The sequence below is a fragment of the Parasteatoda tepidariorum genome, chromosome X1 (genome assembly GCF_043381705.1).
Source record: "Parasteatoda tepidariorum isolate YZ-2023 chromosome X1, CAS_Ptep_4.0, whole genome shotgun sequence".
NCBI lineage: Eukaryota > Metazoa > Arthropoda > Arachnida > Araneae > Theridiidae > Parasteatoda > Parasteatoda tepidariorum.
This window is the reverse complement of record NC_092214.1, coordinates 20,046,451-20,069,126: the sequence shown is the minus strand read 5'-3', so window position 1 is coordinate 20,069,126 and position 22,676 is coordinate 20,046,451. Positions and strand designations below refer to the sequence as shown.

The 22,676-nt window shown below is 27.2% G+C and overlaps 1 protein-coding gene across 13 annotated transcripts in view; it reads left to right on the top strand.

Annotated features, from left to right (window-relative positions):
- The window catches only part of LOC107453665 (cytosolic purine 5'-nucleotidase), a 135,530-nt gene that overhangs the window by 99,951 nt on the left and 12,903 nt on the right, over positions 1-22,676 (top strand). For all 13 annotated transcript variants that reach the window (XM_071187383.1, XM_071187380.1, XM_016070561.2 and 10 more), the window contains exons 11-17: positions 1,770-1,811; positions 2,244-2,336; positions 9,231-9,297; positions 11,303-11,362; positions 11,478-11,640; positions 16,891-16,951; positions 20,616-20,673. In XM_071187383.1, the coding sequence (XP_071043484.1) occupies positions 1,770-1,811; positions 2,244-2,336; positions 9,231-9,297; positions 11,303-11,362; positions 11,478-11,640; positions 16,891-16,951; positions 20,616-20,673 (544 nt within the window). The remainder of the gene's footprint in view (positions 1-1,769; positions 1,812-2,243; positions 2,337-9,230; positions 9,298-11,302; positions 11,363-11,477; positions 11,641-16,890; positions 16,952-20,615; positions 20,674-22,676) is intronic.

The following is a 22,676-nucleotide window of genomic DNA, read 5'->3' as shown; positions in this document are numbered from 1 at the left end:
GGAAATAAGTTTCACTTTCACAATCTTTTGGGGTGGAATTTTAGTGGGTAGAATGCCCTCCTTCAATGGAAATAACCCAATGTGACTCACCTTAGAAAGAGAGGCGGCCCTGGTGTACCCCACCTCCTCCACGTGTTTAGGAGGAATCAATCAGTTATTTTTTAAAGGAGTTGGGGAAAAGAAAAGTATATGGGACCCCTAATCCAGCATTCCAAAATTCGACACTTAATCTGATCTAATCTTTTTCTTTTTTTTTTAAGAAATGTATATTGATAAGACAAAAAAAATCAGGTATATTCTTTTTATTTGGAATTTTATTCTGTTGAAGTAACTTACTTTATTTTATCTTTTAAAAACAAAAAAGAAGCTTGAAAAAAAATCTGTGTCAAAGGAAACATCTGTTTCTAAAGCAGTTTAAAATAAAGTGAGAAGTAAAAACACCTGTATTTCCAATGAACAAAATAAAGAAATGGAAGTTGGAAAAAACTGATCAATCAATCTTGACAGCTGTGCTGATTTGCCCCCAAATTTCCCTCCTCTGTTTGACCATAAATTGGCCACACCCAGTTGACATTGAAACTACCACGTGGACAAAATGAATTCTATCCCTTTTGCGGTTTTTTATTCGATTCATTAATTTTTTATTTTATTTTGCCGCTTTTTATTTTTTCTTGTTAATTGTTGCTTGCATGTTTTTTTTTTATCGTTATTAGTTTTTAGCTTGTTTTTTGTTGTTATTCATTGTTAGTTTCTTAGCATTAATTGTTAAATTTTTTTTGTAGTTCCCTGTTAGCTTTTTTTTCTTTTCTTGCGAGGTAAGCGTCTTTTGTTAAAACAAAATGTTATCTAAAAGAAAAAACGAGAACTATGATCTCGCTCCAAAGAAGAAACGATTATTTCTTCTTCATAGGAATCGGATTATTTCTTCCTGATTATATTATATAGATTATTATTTTGATTAGTAAAATTTCTCTTAAGATTAAGTTTTAAATTCACCCCATAATCTACGATCGAAACTAGACTAAATTTATTGGTTTTTCTGAAATTAACAGTGGAATTGAATTATAGTAATATTTGGGGGCCATATTGGAATTTCCGAAAGAGATCCGAAGTTCGGCATTTCTTCAGTCCCGTGAGTGTCGGATTTAGGGTCCTATTCTTCCTTTTCTGTTAGTTAAATTGCCAAGGCGCTAAATAGATTTCTAGCTTGCGATTTTTCTTTAAGCTGGGGGTGGATACAAGATGCATACCTTTTAAATTTTCTCCTTATGCGATGTTTTTTTTTAAATTTTTATTTCGTTTATTTATTTTCTTACAGGCTGCTGCCGAAAGTTTGCTAAGAATTGGCGATGTTCTGCAGCAGATCGCGATACGGGCGAATATTTCGTCGACTTCGTTATAAAATTTTTTTAATAGTCTTTCTCTCAGAAAATTATTTCATCTTAAATAACTTACCTTGAGAAATTTTTTTGCTACTAAAAAATATTTCGTCGGAAGCGCCGCTGCATCGGAAGCGCCGCATGTAGGAAAAAAACAACATTTTTTTCGATAGTGCCGCGGCTCTTCCGCCGAAAAATACGGTAACTACCCTGGTGTTCAAAAATCAGGAAAAGATTTTTGTGTTGCTTATGTTACCAAAATTTTTGTTTTAACTGTACAGTTTATGGTTTTTTCATCTTTTTATTACTGATGTTATCATTGAGTTTCTATTGATTAATTGTTACAATTTTTAATAGAATTAAAGCAATATTAATGTTTACTTTTTCCAGCAAATTATGTCGTACTTATTTGATGTCCCCTCGGGAAATGGAGTAAGTTTTTGATACTATTTTATTTTTTCATTTATTGCTTGAATCATAATTACCTAAGTTATGCATATATTAGCTATAAATTAAATAGAATTGTTAAAATGGAGGTAATAAAATGTATACTTTTAGACAAAATCACTTATTGTAACTTTCCTGAAAAATTATCTTTAAAATTTATACATAGCACATAGATGGTACATAACACCTAGAAAATTTCTAAATGTTAAAATGAGCCTTTTGAAACTTTTCTTAAAATTTAAAAGCATAATACTGTAACTTAAAAACCCTATGTTTAAAGAATAAATTTATTTTATTGTAGTTTTTATTGTAATGTGATGTGACCAATGAGTTATGATATAACCAATATTTTATGATTGTTTTGTTTATTGACTTAATCTTTGGATAATTTTATTTTGATTGTTTATTTTACTTCAGAGAGATTGGAAGGAATACTTTGACTATATAGTTGTTGATGCAAAGAAACCAGGCTTTTTTGGTGAAGGAACTATTTTGCGCCAGGTTGACACTGTAAGTTTCAATATCTTTATCAGTACCTTTAATATTTATTTCCAGTTTTCCTTGTTTATATATTTATATATATGAAAGTAAAACATTTCCGTAACAGCCTACTAAGAGCTAATGTTCATGGAAGTGTAGACTCCTCAGTTTCGGGATAAATGGTATGATTACAGTAATGTGATCTGCATTATGCTCAAGCAGTTGTTACTTCCCTGACAAGCTGATACCCATCAATCTGAAACTGGGTGGGCGTCATGTCGCCACTTGGAACTCTTTTTCACAATGACAGCTAAGTGCCTATCACTAATCAGCTATTGCAGCTCGTATATATTTGCATATATTTATATGCAGTCATAACAATTTATGCAAGCAAATAAAATTATCATTACAGCAAGCTTGTTATGAGAAAATCTACATATTTAGTGTTAAAATATCAATAAGAAGACTAAAAATGAAATAGACTTATTTACTTTTTCTTTTATTTTGAGCAATTATTTTGATTTAAAATACATATCTAGATTAGACTGCATTTACCTAAAGATTCTAAAACTGAAATATATAGCTCTGTACTTCGGCAGGGTAGCCACCCACCTGGAAAACCTAAAATTAACAGGGAATTTTTTTATACTGGAAAAATCAGGGAAATTTGGATAAAAACCTGGAAAAATCAGGAAAATTTAAAAAAAAACAGGGAATTTTCTTCGATTTTTTTAAAAAATGTTACTAATTTAAATTATTTACTAATTTTCTTACTTAAAATTTTTTTAACGTCCTTTACACCCACTTTTTTTAGATGGATTATGAATCGCCAAAAAGTTGAAATGTCATCAACTTAACAATACTTTGCCTCCATCAAAATTTGCTCCATTATAATCCTGTTAAACGAAAATGCAACAGATAACTTTCCCATGTAAGCTAAACAAATAGAGAAACCTTATACCCCTATTTAGATTATGGGACTGTGCAGTTTAGAAAAGCAAAGATTGTGGTGAAGGTGAAGGAAGGAGTTAGGATATTTCCTTCTGTTTTTAAAAGTTGTTTTTTTCCCTTCTGGTTAATGGGCTGAATCCATTTTTAGTTCGAGTTTGTTCCAATGCTTTGGTGGTAATTTTTTTTCTATTTTGCGAAATGATTAAAATGTTTTAGTATTTTTAACTTACTAAAATTCTCCAAAATTTAGATGTTTATAATTTCATGGCAATAGATTTTATATTGCACTCTATTTCTGAAAGCTTTTGTCTTCTCATCCAATGAAATCTGTGAATTAGTTTTTCTTAGCAAACCCAACCAATCACACATTTTCTTACAGTCGCTAACAGTAATGTTTGTTGACAAATCGTTACAGTTGATGCAGTAATGCTAATTTTCTCAATTTCATTTTAACTTTTTGCAGCATATTTTAATTAAAAAAGTTTTTTTTAAGAACCAAATATATTTGATTTTTGATTCAAAATTCTTATTGTATAGTGATCACAATATCGAAAGCTCCTAAATGTTGTTTGCATTCCAGAGATGATTTTTCCAAAACTGTTCCTCCTTTTACCCTAAAAAGCTGACAAAGACTAAGGAAAGAATAGGAAACATGTTAAATGATGTATAAATATAGACTATGAAAATATTTTATTTATTAAATAGAAAACAAACCTTTGTTTTTTTGTTCTGCACTGTACAGGTACAAGTGTCTAGTTGTAAAAGCAAAAACAATTAACTTTGCTAAACTAAAATACCATGGATTTAGATTAGAATTCTGTAAATATTTTTATTTCAAATGAGAAAAAAAACAAAACAAAAAAGAATAAAATTTAAAGAATTTTATCAATGTTTTTCTATAGAGTATGCAACAAGTAACTAGACAATATTGCATTGGCGACATTCATTTTTGTATACTGAATCTCTTAAAATAAAAATGCTTATTCGGAACAACATTATTTGAACATTTGATTTAAGATACTGGGTTAAAGGAAATATGATCAATAAATTTTGTAAAGAGCACTGTTTAGATAAAATACAGTATAAATGGCTTTATATTGAAATTTAAATATAGTGGCTCACAAAAATATTCGTAGACTTATGACTTTCATTGAAATAAGACTATCCATTAATTGTAATCAATATTTCATAGAATGGATATTTAATAATAAAAAAATATTTTCTATTCTTAGCAAACCTGTATGGAATATTTTAAAAACATAGCAAAAGTTTAAGTAAAACAAAGCAATGCAAAAGTTTTATGAAATCAATAATCAAAAGTAAAAAAAACTTTATCTCACAAAAGTCATAGTACACTTTTAAAAACTATCCACCTATTAGTAAATTTTCTAATTTTTTGTTAAAATAACGTTTAGTAGAGTTTCCTTTTGCATCTACAATAGCTGTTAAGAGTTTGTAAATAAATGTAAATAGTTTTTTTTTGTGGGGAGGGGTGAAATTTCAACAGAATATTTTATATTGAGTTTAACAGAAACTTTTACAACACTCAAATCTAAGTTAATTAATTTTTCCACAAATTTTATAATTTTAATCTCTGATATGAAGTCCTTCTTTCTAGCATTTTATTACATATTGCACGGTGAAGTAGGACACAATAAACTAATTTAGCAATATTCATTACTGATGTACATCTGATGATGACAAATAATCAACTTTAAAATATTGTCTATTGTTTTATTATGACTACGAGCAGATTTTAAATGTAAAAAGAAAATATTACAAGTAAAAATTAAAATATAATTTTGCTGGTTTGATACTAAATTTCAAATAAATAAATAAAATTTAAATAAAAAATAATTATATAAAAAAATTAAAGCAATAGACCATAATTTTAATTCTGAAATCCAAAACATTTTAATGTACAGTGACTTTTGTGAGTTAAAATTTTTGTTACTCTTCGATTATTGATTTCTTAAAAATAAACTTTTAGCTCTTTTAAAATATTCCAAAAATAGATTAAAAATTAAGAATGCTAAGAATAGGTTATACATCTTATTATTAAATATCTATTTTGAAATATTATTTTTAATTAATGAATAGAGCTTTATTTCAATAAGTTATAAGTGAACGAACCCATTTGGGAGCCATTGTAAATATAAAAATTTCCTGATATATAATCACCTGGAATGGTTTTCTTTTGCTCAATGAAAATTTATGAATACTTATTGAAGTTTTTTTTGCTCATTCTGTATTTGCCATTTGGTACACTTTGAGTAACACATTGAAAAAAAAATTTATTCATTAAAAGCAGTTTATTCTACAAGCTAAACATATTATTTTCTCTCCACATGTCTCTTAATTTTTTAAAAATTAATGTTGTACCAAAACATTAAAAAATAAAATCTTATCAAATTGTCAAAATTAATTTAGTCTAATTATTTTTTCACGATGATATATTAAAAAAATAACATTTTAAATAAAACACTTTATTGACACTTTTCTTGTGTCTACACTTTATGAGAAAAAACTCTTTATCAGAAAAAGAAATCCTACGACATCCTACACTTTATGAGAAAAAAACTGACCTAGAAATTTTAAGATTTTTACCTTCAAAAATCAGGGAAATTTGAAACCTGATTTTACTGGTCACCCTGTTTATAAAATGTCTATGACAGGAATTTTTCAAAAAATGAATTTCAAAATCATAACAAGTTTTTTAAAGAAGAAAATTAAATGAAGTGTAATACCTTTCAATGTTTAGATGAAAGTGAATGCTAATTTTAATATTAAGTTGTCAAAAAAGGAAATAAGAGGACATGATAGATATGTTGTCAACAAAAGCCGCATTCTTTTGAAGTGTTCAGCGTGAAAGTTGCCTAAGAACTTTTCTTCTGTTGAAAAGAAAATGAAGCTGATGGTCAGAAACACATTGCTTGATGAAGGAAACAATATTTGTTTTTCGCTTTCCTGTATTGATACCAGAAGAAATGTCTTCTGTTTAAACCTTTTTTTGTATAATATTGCTCACTTTACTGTTGAAATACTTCTTTCCCTATAAATTTTAGTCGTGAGGCAAATTATTTTTGACTCATTAATTAACTCTTCATTTGGAAATCTGTCATAATTACATACTTCTCGTAATAATCCATACTCGGTGTTTTAAGTTTTTAATAATACGTAATATAAATTATTAAAAATTGACAGAAATGAGGAAATTAAAAAGTTTTAATTGAGTGTGCATGAGCTGCAAGTTCATAGAATTAGTATATATAACAAGTACAAATAACATACATACAACATATAGCAAATACATATAATCTAATCACACAAAGGAAACATGAAAATAACAAAAAAGAAAAAAGAATCAAGGAGTTAACTATAAAAAATATTCAATAAAAGAAGAATTACTAAGTTTTAAAAAGAATGTAACAAAAGAGTTAAAGCTTAATTTCAATAAAGTTTAGTTAAACATGCTAAGATATAACTTCTTAAACTCATGCAAATTTATCTGCAAAAATTAGTACTTTCTGATATTGTCTTAGTATTGCAAAAGTAAAAAATATCAAACCAATAGTGTTTGATATTTTGCTTTTGCTTTTTTTGCACATGCTTTTCTTAGGTAAATCCAAGGCAACAAACCTATCAGTTTAGTTTTCAATTTCAATATGAATGCACCTTAAAAAATCTAACCTTAATTTATCTGTTATGTTAATTTATCTGTAATTGATCTAACCTTAATTTATCTGCACCTTAAATTATCTGTTAAGCTTTAATTTCATATTTGAAATTTAGTTGTAAAAATATATTTTTAAGTAAGTTAATATATTGTTAAGCTTGTATACAGTGGAAAGTTCTATTTCCAGAATCGTTGGGACTTCGGCAGGTCCTGACAATAGAATTTGCGGATTATAGTTCTATAAGGTAAACAACATGAAAACATCCTTATTCAATGAAAAATAACAAATAGACAATAATTAACGGCAAGTTTAAAAGTAACTGATAACTTAGTGTTGCAACTTATAAATCCATGTGGTTGCGCAATTTTCACAGCTTTTGTTACACATTTTCACATAGTTTTTAAAATCTCAATATTTTAATATGCCATTATAGCATACCTCTAATTCCAAATCACGCATTTCAGTTTGTAATCATTTCCTGATCCACTAGTTCAGCGAAAATTACACAGTGAATCCGGGTTGTTTTTCGGTAGTTTCAAACAGGCATTTTGCTTTGTTTTTAAAATCTCAATGTTTTAATATGATGTTATTTCATTCGGAAAACTTCAAATCGCACTCTATTATTGACAATTCTCTGCAATCCCACATCCATTTACGATTGCATTGTTGTCAGTTGTTGCTATGGATTTTCGTTTTAATGTCGATCACATTTTTAATAGTTTAAGATTTCCAAATAATTTAAAAAACTTGGTTTTCATTTTTTATATTATATTATTATGATCCGCAAAATCTGAATCGCACTTTTGGATAATCACTTTATGACCCACTTTTGTCATGACAATTTCATTTCAAATCCACAATTTTTTCAAAATGTGAAATTTTTGCAAGCTCGCAAAAATTGGGTGTGTGATTCTTGTTGGTAATAATCCTTTTATGTGAGACAATGAGAAAAAAATACTCTATATTTTTGTGCTGTAATGATATGCTGAATTTTGTTACGGTGATATCAAATCTTTTTTCTTATTATAGCAAAAAATCTGCAGGAAATCGAAAAAAATTAGAAATTGGGACGAAATTGTAAAGCAGAAAAGCAGAAATTAGCAGAAAAGCAGAGGATTCAGATCCATGAATATTTTTAATAGATTAAAAGTGTAAAAAATTTTTTTTTTCTTTCAAAAAGGAAAATAGTTTGTTTATTTTGATTATTAAAAGGTGTCTGGCAAAGAGACCCTTCCGGTATACAGATGTCCATATATGGGACTTTGTATTGTATCTATACACACATGCACCACAGACACACATATATATGTAATGAATTAATATTTAGAAAAAAATATTAGAAAAACTTTTAAAAAAATCTTTAATTTAAGTCATTAATCTTCAATTTAAACCATTATGCTCTAATAAACATGCACATAAGCTGCCAACGAAAGTTAGAGCAAATATATCATAAAATATGATATAAAAAATACAGTTACATAAATAGTAAATATAAAAATAATAAAAGTATTGTAACTCATCAGTGGCCAACAGCACCACATATCTTTTAAATGAAGATGTGTTGGGTTTCTGCCTAACAATAATATAGACAGACATAACAATAATATTGGCCTATAACCAAACCATGTTGTGTTGTTGGCTGCTGATGAGTTACAGCATTTTTTATATTTATTTATATTATTGCATTTATATCATATATATATATATATATATATACTAGGAGGCTTCNACATATATACACACATATATATATATACACACATATATACACACATATATATATATACACACATACATATTTGTGTGTTTTATTTTGAATTTTTATGTTTTTGCTTGATTAAATTATCTGCAGTTTTTTCTCCTCAGTCTTTTGTGTTGATATTTTTTGTATTGGTGATTTTAATTCTATGTCAAAAAGCTCTAACGTTTTCAGATGTAACTCTTAGAACTGCAATTGTAGGTAGAATGAGTTGCATATAATTCCAATTCTGAGCATTAAATTTGTTTCTGTTACATAAAAAAAATGTGGAGCACTTAATGCTATGTACTGCAATTTTTTATTTTTTAATATCAAGAGGTAGTGAGGAAAACAAGGAATAATTTTAAGACACCTTGTATGTTGTAAACTTCAATAGTTTTACAACAATAAACATTTTACCAACTTATTATGTCTAAATAAAGTTAGATTAAGAAAAAACAATATTTTGAATGTATTGAAATATCTAATGAGTTATTTATTCTAATACACTATCTGTTTCATACCCATGTTTGTTTTAATATATAGAATTTCTTGTAGGAAACTGGCTCTCTTAAAATTGGCATTCATGTTGGCCCTCTTTCTCCAGGACAAGTATATTCTGGAGGTAAATATTAACTGCTTTGTAAATGTTAAGAGTGCTATTTTTTGTTTTGAATAGAAAATCTTGAATATAATGATTAAAAAGTCATATAAAGATTGAACAATGATAAAAGTGACTTTATAAGTAAAATTCCAAGAAACTCAATTATCTTTTATGGTTTCATTCCTTCAGCCTAGTTAAGTTTCATAATTTTATTTTCATCTCTTTTGAAAGAACCACTCTTTATTACACTGAACTTGAGTTTTTATTTAAGATAACTATGTTTTATCCTCTTATTTTCTTCCATAAGTAAAATTGCATTTCAACCTGCATTCTTTCAGCACGTTCAAAACAGTTTTGTGATATTAATATAATTAGGCATGTGATTTTTTAGTACTTTGCCTGAATTTTGTAATTGTGAGAGGTTAATAATGCTATGTTTTCTATTAAAGAAATATTTTTGCTTCAAATAAATAATGAACTGATTAAGATCCCTTTCTCTTATATTTAACAACCCTCTCTCTAACCTTAAATTTACCAGAACCTCTAAAGATTCCATAACAGGGCAAACATAATTACAGTAGCTTTTAATGGAATTCTTAACTTTTCTTCATTCTTAAAATGCCATCAATGGTAAACATTTGAAAATTATTTAAATTTTGAGGCCAGGATAGCCTGGTTGGTAGGGCACTGTGTCCATGTGGAAGAGGTCATGGGTTCGATCCTCGCCGGCCAAAGACTCCTTGTGTAGTAAATGGTGACTGATGCACGTTAAATCTGTCGAGTCACAAAGTCCTCCGTGTTCCCATAACAAATCATACCTCTGGGGGTACTAATCCAGGAGTTTCTTTGTCTTCTGGATTGGGTTCAAAATTACAAGGCTGCAGAGTAGAACATTCGTAGTCATAAACTGAAAAATTGGGTCAGCTGTTCAACGACGATTATAAAATAAAATAAAATTTCCAAATACTGAGCAGCGAGGGCTCATGGGACCGAGTGTTTGCCCTCCAATGGGGCTTGAATCCCAGTAGACGGATCATGGGTCAGAGTCCCTTTGCCGTTAGGCTTAATGTGGAAGGTATCCTTGGTTTTCCTCTCTATGTAACACAAATGTGGGTTAGTTCCATCAAGAAGTTCTCCACAAAGGCAAATTTCTCTCAATACTTAATACAGGAGTTCCCTTGTCTTCTAGATTGGGTTTAAAATTACAAGCCGACAAAGTTGAACATTAATAGTCGTAAACCTAAAAAATTGGGTCAGTTGTTCAACAATGTTTATAAAATATAAAAAAATTTCCAAATATTGTTGATGAATAAGTATTTAAGATTTTTGAAGTAAGATTTTTTTTTCTTTCATGATTTTTGTGGCAGTAAATAATACTTGGCTTTACATAAGATTGATTAAATAAAAAACAAGACTTATTTATCAATAACTTAGTAAATGAAAAACTTTAAAGGTTTAAATGAAATATAAATAATTGAAGCTTAGATCCTTAATCAGAAATGTTAACATAAGGAAAATATTGAATAGCATGAGTATTAAAGATGAGTAAAAGAAATTACTTTTTAAACAGGTTCTTCATTTACTTAGTCAGTGAGAAAATAAAAACACAAAAACCAATTAGTAATATATGTTTAGAAAAAATAAAAAAAAAGGTAAGCAATAATGAGGTGTAGTTTAAATCATAGCCTCATAACTATGAAACAAGGATCTTTAATTATGTTTTAAGTTAATGATCATACCATATGCCACCATTCAGTGTGGTTTTTGGGAGATACTTGGACAGGTGGTAAACTTTACTCATTATGATTATTTTCATTTAATACATGATATCTCTATAGTTAAAAGTGATAGAAAAATTATAATAGTTGCAATAATCTTTCTTGAAATAGTGACAGGCAGAATAGTTTTGAAAAATGGAATTTTAAAAGGATGCCATTTCTTATGTTTATTATTTACTTGTTTATTATGGTGTGCTTTAAAGTTTTCTCAAAAGATTTTTCTCATACTATGATACATCTTTTTTTAGGTAGCTCAGATGTCTTCAAATCTCTTATTAAAGCTAGTGGCAAGGATGTTCTTTATGTAGGTTAGTTGGTTTTAGTTATAATGCAAGAGCCGAATTTGAGCTTACCCCACCATAAAACAGTATTAAAAAGTATTTAAAGGACAAGGATAAAATTAAATGACTTAACTTTATTTAGGTGATCACATATATGGAGACATTTTGAAATCTAAGAAATCTCGTGGTTGGAGGACCTTCTTAGTTGTTCCAGAGCTTCAAAGAGAAGTTCATGTATGGACATCCAAATGTGATTTATTCCTTAAAATTCAAGATCTTGATGTTCAGCTTGGTGACACTTACAAGTAATATTTCTTAATTATTTTCTTTTACTGTCATTTTTTAGTTGAATTCTGCACTATTATGAGGGGAACAGAAGTGTAAAAAAATGCTTTTTCTACACCTGTCTTAAATGAGTCTAGTTTTTGCAAAGTTTGTTTTTTGCAAATTATAAAAAAGTTAATGCAATTCATAGAACACATTAAAAATGCTTCTTAAAAACTTTGATTAAATAATTGCTTAAATTGGATTTTTCTAATATATTGATATCGATTAAAATTAAAGAATGTATTTTTTTAAATTTTGCTTTCACTTTAATTAAACTCATGTATCCTTTTTGATGACAAAGGAAACATTATAATTTCTTAATTATGAAAATTGTTAGAAAATAGTCACAATTGTAAAGTTTATCTTCGTTAGATAATTATTGGTTTTACAATCAGAAAATGGCTTTGTAACTTTCTCTTACTTGTTTATTTTCTTCTATTTTTCGTTTTCGTTTTAGATATGGTTTCTATTACTGTTTGATTTTTTTATATTGTAGTTGGTATTATTGTAGTTTATTTACTCTGAATATGGCCTTTGTAAGTTACTTCTGCCTCTTGCGCCATTAAAGTGTGCCTTTAATTCAATCCAATACTGCAAAATCATTAGTTCTTAGCCAACTAATTTAATAAAAATGTAATATCAAATTATTTTAAAAATCATGCAACATAAATGCGCAGGAAACTCTTGAGAATATTTAGAGTTTCTGCAACTGAACAATATTACAATGTTTGACTATTTTCTTAATTTAATTTGTTATCATTATGCATTTATAGCCTCTAATATGCATGCATTATTAGAGGCTGGCATTCCTCTTCATTTGAACTACAATACCTTTAATTAAAAAAAGCAAACTCTTAGAACAGGTGCCACATGTTATGGTTGACAGTATATCTTACCATGCATAATACTCTGAAATCAAATTTTTAAACTTAATTATTATTTGAAAACCATAAATTACTATAACAGATTTCTATAGATTTTCTGATGCAAATCTGTATTTATTATAAACTCTATATTATTACTTATTAAACATTACCTATTATTCACCTCAAACCAGCAATAAGATCTGATAAAAGAGCTCATAAAATTTTTATAAGAAAGCACCAAATATCATTTAAATACTTGTTTTATACTTTAAGCACTTTTGTATACAATTTTGTTAGTTGGAGCATGCAAGGTTTATTTATTTTTGAATTTTATTTTTTTCATCCTACTAAGAATTATGTCTTTTTTTTACACTAAGCTAATTTGCAGTTGCAAATAAATAGAATTGTTATTACAAATTAGTGTTTTTATTGTACTACCATATAAAGTTATAGGTTAATTATTTGTTAAGGAAATACTTGAAGTGAAATTATTAAACTTAGGTGCATTCTACAAAAGAGTTCCAGCTAACTTTAGTATGAAAGTTTCCGAAACATTTTCACCCTAGCTCACCCTGAAATTTATTTTCAAGCCCGTGTGAACAAAGCAGGAGTGGATGATCACATGATTTTCGCTATGAGAATTTAGCAAAACACTTGTCTATCTACCATTATAAAAATTAAGATCTGAGTGAGAGATTTTTGTAAAATTAGTAAGATTATGACGAAGCAAAAGTCGAGAAAATTAAAAAAATTACGCTATAACGTTCCTAATCTAGCACATTAAATATGTATAACTAAAGTTTTAAAAATAATCTTTTACTTTATTTTATGTACAGATAAGATCATTAAATTGTGAAAATGAAAAAAAAAATTGAAAGAAATAAAAAATTATCTGAAATTAAGGAAAAAGAATTATTACAAACTAGCAGAAATGAAAAATAAAAAATAACTTTTTTAAATAAATCATTAAAGAATAAAAATTAAACTAAACTGTTTTGAACTAAATAAGGGAAGAAAAAAAATATGTAAAAGATCATGACAGATCAATTAAGGAGTTTCAAAAAGGATATAAAAATAAAAAAAATAAACATAAAATTGCTCAAGATTTTTCTTTTTACAATGAAAGATTTAATTTCATCAAAGTTGTTAGCATAATATTTTCTTTTCTTTATAATTTTTTTTAAAATATTTTTTATTTTGTCGAATCCCTTTTTTTGACAAAAAATTTTTTAAACTTTATAGCTGCTTTTAAAAATCAGCTAAATTTTCTTTATCTGTATGCAAAGTTTGATTAATTATTGAGACAACTCAGTCGAGGAAAAATATTGTTTGTTTCTCCAATTAAAAGATAAAACAATAAAAAAAGATCTGAAAAGAGAAATTTATGAGTTTCCGTGAAAGAAAACAATGCATGTGTGTGGAAACCACTTTAAATTCCCTTGTCTTTTAAGTAACTAGCAACTAGGGAAAGGAGCAGAAGAAAGAATAATAAAGGACTCATATTTTGTACTTTTCTCTCTGTTTCCCCTCCTGAATCTCTCTTTTTATCCATTTTGACATCATACTAAGGAAACGAGGTTTCTCAACTCTGTTGTGATTCTCTTGCACAGACAGTCATAAAACTTATACACTTCGCTTGACGAAGGGAAACTTCTCTTAGGGTCAATGCTGAATCATAACATGTATGTTCCGCACTTTTGGCGCTAAAAGTGAAATGCTGGAATGCTACCGTCAATGATTTAAGCAAAATGTGTTCCAGTTTTTTTTAACTTTCAGGCAATGCAATTTTTATTTCCCCCATTTAATATTTTAGATATTATTTTCTTTCATTTCTATTTAGGTAAAGTTCAAATTATATAGGACTAGAATTTATTTTTTGCAAATATTTATTCAACTCAACCATCTACTCTTTCATTGTACTTCTTTCTTTCTCCCAAATCTCAAAGGATGACATAGGGCACACCTCATTAGAGAAACTTCTCCACCAAACCTAAAATACTGGCATGGTGCCAGAATTTGAATTTCTAATGGGTCTCATCTTACCCTCTTTACAATCCGCTAGTGGGATTTTTATTTTCGTTTTAAGTCTGAGAACTGGCAACTAAGAAGTGTGTTAGTTACAGAACTGAATTTAAATTGTAATTGATTTAAAAAGCATAATGATAGTAATCGTGCTCGACGTAGATTTTTCTCTTTTAACAAATCTAATATCAGGCTGTAGAGGAATAATAAGAAAAATTTCAAGCTTTCAATAAAAAAGATGGTGCAAGAGAAGGGGGAAACCCTCATGGCCAGACCTAGGGAAAGATCTGGAACAAAAAGAAAGGAAACTTCTGTATCAATAATAAAGATATGGCTGCTTGCTTGAGTGTTGGCAAAAAGAGAAAATGTAAAAAATTTTACTAGTGTGCCATCCTGGTGCTACCATTTCATGTGGCAGCACAACCTATGCATAAGAGCTTGTACAACAACCGTAAGGCAAAGTTTGCCTGAAAACTGGACAGAAAAAGTCTCACAGTTTCTGGAATTCACCAGAAAGCTTATAAAAGAGTATAAATTCACAGCTATTAAGATTATAAACACTGATAAAACTTCAATGAGTTTCGATTGTCCTTCGAACTGTAGAAAGCTGTGGGGGGAATTCAGTTGTTCAGTTGCCATAGCATTTACGGTACAGAAGCGGACATGCTTCACAGTGGTGTTAGCCTGTTCAGGTGCAGGCGTAAAGCTGCCTCACTTTATAATCTTTAAGCGGAAAACTTTACCTAAGGAAAACTTTCACCAAATAATTATTGTTTGAAGTAATTGAAAAAGGATGGATTATGCATTTGTAAAGCAATATAGCTGCAAATTCGTGTGTCGGTTATAGGTCGATGGGGATTACAGGTGGACGATTTTTTCCCATTTCTGAAATGAGGAGTGAGACCAACAGGTATAATAGGCCGGAAAATATGGTATAGGAAAGTAAATTTTTTAAAATTTATTTCTTCAAAATGTAATTATATTCATACTTATTTTAGTTTTATATAGAATTTTAAAACTTATATAACTTATTATAATAATTTATTTTGATTTGGATTTATGTCATCCTTTTTTCCTAAATAAATGTCTGCTCTTATATCTGGAAGTTATATTATTTAAAAGTTATATAGAAATACTTATATTTTAATGAATATTCTGTATGAAGATTATTTATCTAGAAATTAAAAAAATTATATTTAATAAAATTTAATTTAAATGTTATTATATTGCAAAAACTTTTTTAAATTATAAATTTTTTTTAATGACAATGTATTTTTTTAGAAATTTTACATAATGATTTTTTTTTCAAATAATTTTCTTAAACAAACTGATATTATTTTACAGTAAAATATAAAAACTAATTTTTTACACCAAAGTTTAAATAGTAAATCCTAAAAAATATACTATGAGGCAACCAAAATATAGAAAAAATTTTTTTATAACATTTATCTTTGAAAACTTATGAGGTTTATTTAAAATAATTACTTTATAATTGAAAATACTTTCTAAAATGCTCATGATTTTCAGTTCAAATGTTGAAATAGCTTTTAAGTTATTACTTTATCAAATCTTATTTAATAATTCTATGATGATAATGATTTGATTAAGTAGGTAAAATTGAAATCTTTGTTGTAAATATCTATTGTAAGTTTATTGATAAAGACCTGTAGCATATTATATAACAGCATTCGTAAAAATTAGTATGCTATTTGCAATCATGAACACTATGTGTGATTTATAGTATAATACAATACAATACATGTATAATTTTTTTTTGTAATATTTAAAAGTTCTTTGTGTAACTATAAAATAAAGTTCTACAGTACTGTCTTATGTAAAACATTGAATGAAACCATATTTGTTTTAATTTTTTTAAGATATTCTTTAAATTTATATTTCTATCCAATTTTAACTTTTTTATTTTCATTTGTTTAAAAATGATTCATTAAACTACTTGGAAATTAATATTGTTAATAAACCTATTAAATTGTGATTAAAATTTTACATTGATTACGATCCCTGCTTCTGATAACTAAATAAAAAAAGTTATTGAAAAATATCTAACATCACTCCTTAAAAAACAAAAGGAAAAAACTATTTTAATAATAAAGAGAAATCTGAGTTTTCCAATGCCTAAAAACTTCTTTAAACTATAATGCCATATAGTGTGTTATCTCGAATATCATTAGGTAACATACATTGCCTTACTATTGCCCATATATAAAATAAATTTATGAAAAGTACTATTTTAAATAAACTGTTTTTGAAAAACATGAAACAGGATAATTAGTTGTGTAATTATGATTAAATAACCTTCTAATGATTTGTTTTTAATTTTAGAGAAATGGATTCTAGTTGTCATGATACTCCAGATATTAGTCAACTGAAGTCAGCCATTCGTGTGAGTTTGAATATTTTATTTACTTATGTGTTGTGTTTTTAAAATGATGTTTCTAATTATAATTTAAGTTTTTAAAAAGCATACAAAATATATACATTCTATAAAAGAATTGAATTTTGAATTAATATGCAACTGGTCTTACTTAAAATATTGTTGCTGTATTATATCATATAAATATAATATTAAGTAAAAAGTAAAAGCATTTTAACAGAACACTAATGTGATACACATAAATTTTTTATTATTTTTTCTTCAACAGCTGTTCATACAAGTAGTTCTTGGTTGTTGAGATTATTTTACTTTACTTTAGATACTGCTATATACTTTGTATAGTTTATTATAACCAATGTCAAAAGTGGGAAGAATTAAGCTTTGTACTTCAATTATTATCTGCAACCATTTACTTTTGTTAGGACATATTAATTTTTTGTTAAAATATTTAAGGCATATAATCATTTTAGTTATTTGAGTGCTATTACAAGGTAAATTAAATTATTTGGACAACACTTATGAAGTGATTTGATTAAGAGTACAAATCTATTAAAAATAGGTTATTTATGTATCTAGGTAATAACTTATTTAATATAAAACTCTTAATAACTAGAATATGTTAAATGAGTTCTTTCTAACCCTTATTATTCTTACCAAATGCTAGTTGTTTGGCCACTAGGCCATTGGATTATAGGGTCTCCAATATTTCTCTACTTGACTAGAAAAAGAATGTAGTACAGGGCATTCATTCATATGCAAAGCAGTCATATTCTGACCAGTCATATAAAGAGAACATACAGGAGAGTCAATGTTTAGACAAAACAGATGGGCAAGACAAAATTCATGACCTGTTAGGAGTTTAAAAGTTGCAACTGCAGCTACATGAAGTGAGTCAGGAACAAGTTGTGACTTAGAGTAGAGTACATTCAAAATTTTTCCTTCGAAAGATGCAAAAGTCATTTTAAGGAGAAAGCTCATAAAATTCTCGCAATTTCTAATTTAGCTGAATAGAATTCCAAGTTACCAAACGATTTCTTGGGATCTCTCAAACCATAAATTGCATATAATTCCAGAAATACATTTTTTATATAATTTTTCTTTGAAAGATACCATATTTTTGCTATATAAATTTATCTAGTGTGTTAGTAGTTTTCTAATAGACAGTACTGTTCTCCACTGTGGTAAAAGCTTTTAAAATTAATTTATATTGTCCACTTTTAAAATTAGTGTCATAAATTAATATTCTTATATTACCTTTAAAGGGCAAATATTTTAAATGTGAATGATCTGAACACAATTTTTTTTTAAATGATAAATATTATGTGTTTGGTTGATTTTTAAAATTATGCATACACTTTCACATAAAGATAAATTTTTAATGAAAATTTTGTTTAAAATTTCAAAAGATTTTCTTTAAGCTTGGGAGATACTTATATAATTTCAGTATATGAAATATAGCTAGCTCTTTGTATGTCATCCATTATTATTTTAAATGAGAAATTTCCCATACATTCAGAGTTTAAATAGACTCCTTCATGATAGAAAGATTGTTAGATTTCGAAAAATATAAAAGATTTGTTAGAAAGTAAAGCAAACAAAACTTTTTAAAAGTGAAATGCAGATATTTTATCTTTTCGTATGTTAAACAAACAGGGGGAAACAAAGGTACATTTTTAAGAGAAAAAAAATTGAATACAATACATGAAAGGTATTCCTGATAAGAATAGAGTATCTGTGAAAGCATAATTGGTCACCAATGAAAGATATAGATCATTTGTGAGAGGAGAAAAATATGAAAAAAGTATGAATTGCAGAATAATTAAGAAAGATAAACAAATCATTGCAATGACCACTTTCCCCAATTTTGTTGCAAAGTGTATTTTAATGGATTGTTGTGCAAAGTTGTATGAATATTAAGTTGGCAGCATGAAAGAGGAATTAACTTATACTTTTCATAAAAATGCTTAGTAATTATTTTTTGCAAACGTTATGGTTGAATGTTATTGTATGTTGTATAACATTCAACCATAATTGTAAAATGTAATTGTATGGTCAGTGTAAATGTAATGAATGTTTTTCCACTATTCCATATTCGGCTCTTAAACCGAAAATTCGGTTAGCCAAATATTCAACAAAGTATTTTTTGAACAAGGTTTTTCTTTTGGAATTCTGTAGATTTAATAAATAATAATCTTAAATAATATTTGTAACTATACATAGTTAGAAATAGTTTTTACTTATTTTTGTTAAATTTTAAAATTCATCATGTATCTAATTGTATTTTATTTAAATTGTATAATAATATATAATATAAGTTAATTACATATTATTTTATTTAATTTGAACACTGAGTTATGCAAATTTTTATTTCACTTTAAATTGTGTAATTGTAATTGTCAAAATTCAAAACTTGAACAAAAATTGTTCTTGAAATATTAATTTAAAAAAAGAAAACTTATTTGAAAAAATACTTGAAACTATTCTGCTGCAAACATTCTAATTTTGTATTCTCTTATTTAAAAGGCTTAGTTTTAAATTACCAAAATTTACATGGCATTTTTTTTTAGGAAACAAATGTTATCATTGTGTTTATTTTTTGTTCCTCAGATAAAAAGAAATAGACTAAAAGTTTAATTAACATTAAGAACCTAAATTTTTAACTGCTTGCTTGACTAAACCATTGGGACCATATTTTCTGAATTGCTTTCAATTTTCATAATTTGTCATAATCCAAATCCATCACAAAAGAGAAATTACATTTCTTTTGTCTGATTTTGCAATTTTCGTTCAACTAATTAATTAGCATCTTTCAGATCAAACCTTGTAAATCATTAAGATTGTCCCTTAGCATGTGAAAAAACACTTGTTAGAACTAAAGTTATTTAAGGTGATACATATTTTTTTACTCATTGTAGTATATCATTTCTTGCTTATGTCAAGGATTCACATCTTTAATCATCATTTTCCAATTTCAGAAAATAGCATAAATTTAACACTGTAAATAAATTAAAGAATTTTAAAGTAAATGCTGGGAAAATGAAAGTTTCTATAACACTTCTACATTATATTTTGAAGAACAAAAACTTTATAAATAGTTGGAATTTTTAGCATTCTTCCACTGAAAAATGTACCTCTGCAAGACAGATGACTACCTATTCAAAAATGGTTCATTTTTTTGAATGTCCCATCACCATCAAATTTCCTCTCTGGTGTGTTGAATCAATATTAAGATTACAATTTTAGATAATTAACTGAATTCTGCTATTTTTTCTTAAGAGTTCTTGGATCTAATATGACTTTTTTCTGAATTCTCATTTATTTCTGAATTGTCATAATTCTTTGACTTTTTTCTGAATTGTCATAATTCTTTCTTAATCAAATGTCTGGTCAGTTTCACTGTATAAGTTGAAACTTTCCAATTTAACGTATGATTACTTTTAAATGTGCAAGGTGTTTATAACAATTATTAATTCATTAAGCTTTTTAGTAATAAAGGGATATTTTTGGAAAAAATCTTATTTAATAAACACTTTTTTTTTTTAAAAAAAAGGGACTCTACTATGCTGCTAATATCTCTTCATAATTTCTATTTGAAATCTTATTAACATAGATATTTCAATTTTTTAACATTTTGAACTATTTTATGTCTAAATCTTTAACTGAACTATTTTAGGAAATCACTCATGAGTTAGATATGTCATATGGTATCTTAGGTAGTACATTCAGAAGTGGTAAGTTTAGTTTTTATCTAATTAATAAATACAACTTTCATTCAAACATTATTTTAAAAACATTACCATATTATTCTGTTTGATATTTGTGTTTCAAGTTTTATTTCTTCATTATTCTTTTTCAACTATCCCTGATACTACTATATTTTTTATCATCTACAGTTTATTTTGAAATCACATCTTACCCTAATTTATAAATCATAATTTCTAATGTAGATAGTGAAGTGACTTTTTTAAAAAAAATAATAAACAGCACTAAATAGAAAATAAACATCACTAAAAATAAAATAATGTAACACTTAATTTTATTGTTATACCTGATCGCAGAACTTTAATATATTAACAAGGGTTGCAAATAACAGCTGCAGCTTTTTATATTAGTTTGCATTTAATTATTTATCTCAGATTTAAAAACAAATAGGAAAAAAAACAGGTGAAGAAATGTAAATAATTTTTTTCATCTTTGCTTTGATAAAAGATAATGATTCATTCCCCGCATTTTGAAATTGGAAAATTAAAGAAGATGAGCTGATCAACAAAATGTACTGTAGGGATGTTTTTTGTTTATCCTTTTCTTTAAGAACTTGCTAATGTTGCAACACATCCTTGCAATGAGTGCAGGTAAAAGTGGTCTTTCCTAAATTTAGTTTTGTATTATTGCTTATAGATCTCACTGCTTTTATCAGAAAAATATACATTTCATCTAGGACGCATTAAAAGTAAAGACCATGTTTATGCATCAAAAAGTACATGTAACAAAAAATTATTTTATAGTGCTTTTCAAAGGACTCTAAAAATTAAAAATAAAATTTTTTATAAACTTCTATTTTGCTTTAACATTTTGCCTGTGCATATTATTTCTATCTATTTAATTCATTCTGTTGCCATGGGTTCTGTTAAGTGAGCATTTTTATTTTCATTGATCTTTTTTTAATCTGCTCCATGTTGCAATGCTTAAGGCCGTTGGCACCGTTGCCAGCTTCAATCGACGTCTTAATGTTATTCTATGGGAGAACATAAATCACTTTTTCTCAATAATTTATAACCTGACAGCTCAATGTTTAATATTAATGAATAGATCTCATTTAAACAAACATAACTACTGTAAAAAATTATTTTAAAATTCTATTAATAATTTTTAAAACGAGTTTAAATGTGATTTTAGAGTAATTTTCAAGCGTTTTTCACAAAGTTACTTTTTTAGCTAAATTCACGAAATTTTTTAAAAAAAAAACATATAAATACGTAGTTTAAACGTAATTTAAACAATATGAAATTATACATTAGGAACTATTGCTAAAAAATGATTTTTTCCGGGGTATGAAACATTTTTCTACTCTGAAATCGTTCTTCAGTTCCTCCTTTTCTCTCTAGGAGGCTATCACTCAACCGTGAAGAAATCCCCCAGGCATGAAGAGGGGGACATAAGCGAATTTTCATGGTTGTCGTAAATAAACCTGTGATCTTTTTCGTAATGGTGAATTTCAATGGTCGCCAAGAAACAAACATTCACAAGAAGCATAGTCCCTGACAAGAAGTAATCATTTACTGAAATGAGTGATTCAGATCTTATTTTCCTTCACGGCCTAAGAATATCTTTTTCAAGATTGAAATAATGTTTAACTATAAACTGTGAGAGTAATTAACAAATAATTCACTCGTTTAAATAAATTGAACATTAAAGCCATTTTCAATTTTTGGGAAAAAGATCATTTCGTTTACAAAATTCTTCCTATATTTTTTTGAAAATTAGTAATTAAAAATAGTTTGTTCGGGGCAATTTTTTAATATCTCCTTTAAATTACTATCTAAATATTTCATAAAATACATCTTCACAATTTTTTTTCGAAAAGGTATTTAAAACATTATTCTAAATAAGAAAAATGAAGGAAAAAAATGTTACTGCTGTAAAGAGTTACCACCAATGAACTTAGGATGAAGTAGCTTTGAAGATACATAACTTATCATTTTTAATGTATAAATTTTTTTGTTGGAGGGGGGGG